We start from the raw sequence: 7007 nt of genomic DNA on the forward strand, positions 1-7007 counted from the left end.
GGGTGTGAAAATGAATGAAAAGGAACGGAATCATTCACAAAAAGTCTACTAAATATGTCTCGTTCAGCCAACCTAACCAAATGATAAGCAGTTGCAAAGATAAATAAATAAATAAATAAATTAATTAATTAGTTAATTAATTAATGAATCAATTATTATATTAGTTCTGAAACAGATTTAGAACACAGTGATGTATTTTCACTTTGTAAGTCTACCAGATGGTAGACTTACAAAGTGAAAATACATCACTGTGTTCTAAATCTGTTTCAGAACTAATATAATAATTGATTCATTAATTAATTAACTAATTAATTAATTAATTTATTTATTTATTTATCTTTGCAACTGCTTATCATTTGGTTAGGTTGGCTGGAACGAGACATATTTAGTAGACTTTTTTGTGAATGATTCCGTTCCTTTTCATTCATTTTCACACCCAGTTTCTGTTGAGCCATTCCTTGCGTGCGTGTCCGTGAAAACAAACACTGAACTGATAATGAGAGAGAGAGAGAGAGAGAGAGAGAGAGAGAGAGAGAGAGAGAGAGAGAGAGAGAGAGAGAGAGGATGTTGTTGGGCTGGAAAAGTGAATGAGAGACAGACAGAGAAGGAAAGAGTAAAATCAAATAGATCTCAAGATATCTACTGAATGTTGCTACACTAAGAAGTTTCATGTTGTCAGACAACAAAGCGTCATGTCATCAGAGTAACAAAGCCTATGTTGTCAAGCTAATAAGTTTCGTGCTGTCAGAACACAAAGTATCATGTTGTCAGACTAACAAAGCCGATGTTGTCACTAAGAAGTTTCATGTTGTCAGACCAGTGTCATGTTGTCAGACTATCAAGGCCCACGTTGTCACACCAATTAGTTTTCTGCTGCCAGACCACATTGTCACGATGCCATACTATCATGGCCGGTGTTGTCACACTAAGAAGCTTTATTTGGTAACAAAGTGTCATGTTGTCAGATTATCTAGGCCCATGTTGTTACACTAAGAAGTTTCATGTTGTCAGACCACAAATTGTCATGTTGCCAGACTATCAAGACCCATGTTGTCACACCAAGAAGTTTCATGTTGTCAGACCACAAAGTGCCATGTTATCAGACCAACAGGACCCATTTTCATATTGTAAGGTAACAAAGAGTCATGTTGTCAGACTAACAAGGCAAGTTTCATGTCAGACCAGTGTCATGTTGTGAGACTATCAAGGCCATTGTTGTCACACCAAGAAGTTTCATGTTGTCAGACCACAAACTGTCAGGTTGTCAGACTATCAAGACCCATGTTGTCACACCAAGAAGTTTCATGGTGTCAGACCACAAAATGTCATTGTCAGACTATCAAGGCACATGTTGTCACACTAAGACGTTTGACGTTTCATATTTTCACATAAAGTGTCATGTCAGACTATCAATGTCGATGTTGTCACACCAAGAAGTTTCATGTCGTCAGACCACAAATTCTCATGCTGTCACACTATCAAGGCCCATGTTGCCACACCAAGAAGTTTCCTGTTGTCAGACCACAAAGTGTCATGTCATACTATCAAGACCCATGTTGTCACACCAAGAAGTTCATAGTCACAAAGTGTCATGTTGTCAGACTATCATACCAAGAAGTTTCATGTTGTCAGACCACAAAGTATCATGTTGTCAGATTATCAAGGCCAATGTTGCCACACCAAGAAGTTTCCTGTTGTCAGACCAAAAAGTGTCATGTTGTCAGGCTATCACAGTCCATGTTGTCAGACTATCAAAGTCCATGTTGACACCAAGAAGTTTCATGTTGTCACGTAACAAAGTGTCATGTTGCTAGATTATCAAGGCCCATGTCACACCAAGAAGTTTCATGTTGTCAGGTTACAAATTGGCATGTTGTCAGACTAACAAGGCAAGTTTCAGGGTGTCAGACCACAAAGTGTCAGGTTGTCAGACTAACAAGTCCCATGTTGTCACACCAAGAAGTCTCCTGTTGTCAGACCACAAAGTGGTATGTTGTCACACTACCAAGGCCCACGTTGTTACACTAAGAAGTTTCCTGTCGTCAGACCACAAAGTGGTATGTTGTCAGACTATCAAGGCCCATGTTGTCACAACAAGAAGTTTCCTGTTGTCAGGCCACAAAGTGTCGTGTTGTCACACTCTCAAGGCCCATGTTGTCACACCAAGAAGTTTCCTGTTGCCAGACCACAAAGTGTCATGTCACACTATCAATGTTGATGTTGTCACACCAAGAAGTTTCCTGTTGTCAGACCACAAAGTGTCATATTGTCAGACTATCAAGGCCCATGTTATCACGCCAAGAAGTCTCCTGTTGTCAGACCACAAAGTGTAATGTTGTCACACTATCAAGGCCCATGTTGTCACACTAAGGAGTTTCCTGCTGTCAGACCGCAAAGTGTCATATTGTCACACTATCAAGGCCCATGCTGTCACACCAAGAATTTTCCTGTTGTCAGACCACAAAGTGGCATGTTGTCACACTATCAAGGCTGATGTTGTCACACCAAGAAGTTTCCTGTTGTCAGACCACAAAGTGTCATGTTGTCACACTATCAATGTCGATGTTACCACACCAAGAAGTTTCCTGTTGTCACACAAAGTGGCATGCTGTCTCATGCTATCAATGTCGATGTTGTCACACCAAGAAGTTTCCTGTTGTCAGACCACAAAGTGGCTTGTTGTCATACTATCAATGTCGATGTTGTCACGCCAAGAAGTTTCCTGTTGTCAGAACACAAAGTGTCATGTTGTCAGACTATCAATGTCAATGTTGTCACACCAAGAAGTTTCTCGTTGTCAGACAACAAAGTGGGATGTTGTTACACTATCAATGTCGATGTTGTCACACCAAGAAGTTTCCTGTTGTCTGACAACAAAGTGGCATGTTGTCACACTATCAATGTCGATGTTGTCACACCAAGGAGTTTCATGTTGTCAGACCACAAAGTGTCATGTTGTCACACTATCAACGTCGATGCTGTCACACCAAGAAGTTTCCTGTTGTCCGACCACAAAGTGGCATGCTGTAACACTATCAATGTCGATATTGTCATACTAAGAAGTTCCCTGTTGTCAGACCACAAAGTGTCATGTTGTCACACTATCAACGTCGACGCTGTCACACCAAGAAGTTTCCTGTTGTCCGACCACAAAGTGGCATGCTGTCACACTATCAATGTCGATGTTGTCACACCAAGAAGTTTCCTGTTGCTAGACCACAAAGTGTCATGTTGTCACACCAAGAAGTTTCCTGTTGCCAGACCACAAAGTCTCATGTTGTCAAACCAAGAAGTTTCCTGTTGCCAGACCACAAAGTGTCATGTTGTCACACCAAGAAGTTTCCTGTTGTCAGACCACAGAGTGGCATGTTGTCACACTATCAATGTAGATGTAGTCACACTAAGAGGTTTCGTTGCAAATCACTATTAAAATTATTCTCGGTTTTCGAATAAAAGACAATAAAAAAATAGTCCTTATTTCTCTCTCTCTCTCTCTCTCTCAATCCTATCTCTCTCTGTCACTCGATGGGCCGGAGTTCAATTCCCCTGGCCGGCCGATGAAGAGTAAGAGGAATTTATTTCTGGTGACAGAAATTCATTTCTCGCTATAATGTGGTTCGGATTCCATAATAAGCTGTAGGTCCCGTTGCTAAGTAACCAACTGGTTCTTAGCCACGTAAAATAAGTCTAATCCTTCGGGCCAGCCCTCTCTAGGAGAGCTGTTAATCAACTCAGTGGTCTGGTTAAACGAAGATATACTTTTTTCCCCTATCCCTCTCTCTCTCATTCCCAACTCTCTCTCTCATTCCTACCTCTCACTCCATTCTGAATCCTCTCTCTCTCTCTCTTTATTCCCACCCCCTCTCTCTCTCTCTCTCTCCCTCATTCCTACCTCTCACTGCATTCTGAATCCTTTCTCTCTCTCTCTCTCTCTCTCTCTCTCTCTCTCTCTCTCTCTCTCTCTCTCTCTCTCTCTCTCTCTCTCTCTCTCTCTCTCTCTCTCCTTTTATCCCCACCTCTTTCTCTCTTTCTCACTATCTCTCTTTCATTCCTACCTCACCCACTCTCTCTCTCTCACTCTCTCTCTTTATTCCTACCTCTCTCTCTCTCTATTCCCAACTCACTCTCACTCCATTCTGAATCCTCTCTCTCACTCTCTCTCTCTCTCTCTCTCTCTCTCTCTCTTCCCAACTCACTCTCACTCCATTCTGAATCCTCTCTCTCTCTCTCTCTCTTTTATTCCTACCTCACTCTCTCTCTCTCTCTTTATTCCTACCTCACTCTCTCTCTCTCTCTCTTTATTCCTACCTCACTCTCTCTCTCTCTCTTTATTCCTACCTCTCTCTCTCTCTCTCTCTCTCTCTCTCTCTCTCTCTCTCTCTCTCTCTCTCTCTCTCTCTCTACTCCTAATCATAACAGGTGGCAGAAGAGAATAATTACACTTCCAATATTCCGTCCTTCCCAAATAAAGGTGTCACTCTCATTCCATAATTCAGAAAAATTACAAAATGTCGAAAATACATTTTCCAGCGTCATTCTTTTTGCCATTCTTATCAGAGAGAGATTTCTAATCTCTGTTCTCTAAAAGCTGGAATTAAAAGCAACATCGACTAGGCCTAATCCAGCTCAACCAGACAACCTATTCTGAACTTAGCCTACTTTCCATGACAACTAAAATGAGAAGGATGACAATTAATGTCCTTATTTTGATTAAGGAGCCATCCTACGCCACAGACACCCAGACCCTGAGTGGAATCCTCTTCCTCCTCCTCCTCCTTTCCGTGTGAGCAATGTTCTTCCCCTTGAGAGGAGACTTCGGAGGGAATTAGTGGACATATTGAATGCTTACTTTACTTTGGGAGATGTTATGACTCATCAGAACTTTCATAAGAACTAGCGGGGATGTTGGCTGCTCTCTCTCTCTCTCTCTCTCTCTCTCTCTCTCTCTCTCTCTCTCTCTCTCTCTCTCTGAGAAATTCAGCATCATTACAGCAGTACACATTGAAAACAAAAACAGCAAAAGGTTAACATGACAAATTCACAGTGTACATATATATATATATATATGTATATATATATATATATATATATATATATATATATATATATATATATATATATATATACTATATATATATATATATATATATATATATATATATATATATATATATATATATATATATATATATATATATATATATATATATATATATATATATATATATATATATATATATATATATATATATATATATATTATAATACGTCATTAAAATAATTACATAAACAAAAAATTACTACTAATAACAAGTATAATTATAATAATGATAATTATAACATTACTATCATAACCAAATAGAATGCAATATAATAATAATAATAATAATAATAATAATAATAATAATCCTCGCCTGACCTTCTCGAGCAAGACAGCTCTTCCTTAGGCGAGTCGGTAGAGTTGTGGCCTTGCACTCGCTAGGCCCGAGTTTGACTCTCCGGCCGGCTAATGAAGAGTTAGAGGAATTTATTTCTGGTGATAGAAATTCATTTCTCGCTATAATGTGGTTCGGATTCTACAATAAGCTGTAGGTCCCGTTGCTAAGTAACCAATTGGTTCTTAGCCACGTTAAATAAGTCTAATCCTTCGGGCCAGCCCTAGGAGAGCTGTTAATCAGCTCAGTGGTCTGGTAAAACTAAGGTATACCTAATCTCTCGAGCAAGACGAATATATTCCATCTGGGCAGCCGCGTCCTAGGAATCCCAAATCTCTTTATTTCCGAATGACGCTCGTGCGCGCTGTTGAGAAGTTAATTACCGGCTTTCTGTCACACCTGGAGAGAGAGAGAGAGAGAGAGAGAGAGAGAGAGAGAGAGAGAGAGAGAGAGAGAGTTCAGTTTAATACCAGTCATTTCCATATTTCCAGAAAAATGCAGAGCAAAATTCAGCCATTTGTCTTGTTTTGTCGTTATGTGTAAAATAAATAGTAATCAGTTGGATTATATCACCGATTATGTGATTAGATATATAATAATTGTGTATTTATGTATAATGTTCATGAATTAATTTCTCTTAAGATAACACCCTGTAACTGGTTTTTAACTGGGGTCTGTCTTTATCGTGGACGACCATAAACACTGTACCGGCAGTTATATACTCGTACAAATGAATCAGTCGGTCTTCCTCTGCAGCTGTGAGTTTGAAAACTATTAATCACTAGAACTGAGATTGAAGGTTTAGATTTTAGTGACGTTTATAAAACAAAATTTCCTTATAATTAAATATTCATACATAGGTTTTATTCAACAAATTCTGAACCTTATTATTGTATTTGTATGAATATGTATGCCTAGATGAATACATTGATGGCTGATATGTTGATAAGCTTCGGATCATACAGCCTATTTAGTGCTAAATATTTTGTGTAGTTTATATGAAGGTGTATACTGCTCAAAACTCATGCGCTTCCTTAATCCATTATCACACTGTGTATGGAAGTGTATGCATACAGCCGTCGTATTTATATGACTGTAATACCTAAAATTCGATCAAAAATGACAGATGACAGAGGAGGGAGTGGCAGAGCTGAAACAAGAGAACGGTCCAGAGCGATCTGGAAAATGTCAATGGGTATGATCGGGTATCGCAGCAATACTGAAATGGCATAATCTGGAATCAGCTCAAAAGGACTTATTAAACGACAATGGAAATATTTATGTCAAATCGATCGCGTCTAAAATATTACGGAATTTGGAAATGAAACTAGTAAAAATGCTTCATAAAGTTTTATACAATCATGTTTCTGTTGGGTGATTATTCAACCACTTTTCTATTATTGTTATGCAATATTCTAATTAAATTAAAGGCACATTATACAAGTGCCTTTATATCTTGCCAAATTTTTGCCACCCCTCAGAGAGTCTTTCGCTTCAGGGCACACACTCCTGACTCCTCCCATTTCAGTACCTCGTGAGCTCGTGTCCGGAGTGGGTCTAAGTGGAGTGTTG

The 7007-nt window shown here is 39.1% G+C and overlaps 1 protein-coding gene across 1 annotated transcript; it reads left to right on the forward strand.

The window, feature by feature from the left end:
• The first annotated feature begins 2539 nt into the window (after positions 1–2539).
• Positions 2540–3430, forward strand: LOC136846849 (uncharacterized). The gene has a single exon (XM_067118118.1). It carries the CDS (start codon positions 2540–2542, stop codon positions 3428–3430), a length of 891 nt encoding a protein of 296 aa, XP_066974219.1.
• Positions 3431–7007: the final 3577 nt, after the last annotated feature.

This window comes from Macrobrachium rosenbergii, chromosome 15, assembly GCF_040412425.1.
Source record: "Macrobrachium rosenbergii isolate ZJJX-2024 chromosome 15, ASM4041242v1, whole genome shotgun sequence".
In the NCBI taxonomy this organism is placed as follows: Eukaryota; Metazoa; Arthropoda; class Malacostraca; order Decapoda; family Palaemonidae; genus Macrobrachium; species Macrobrachium rosenbergii.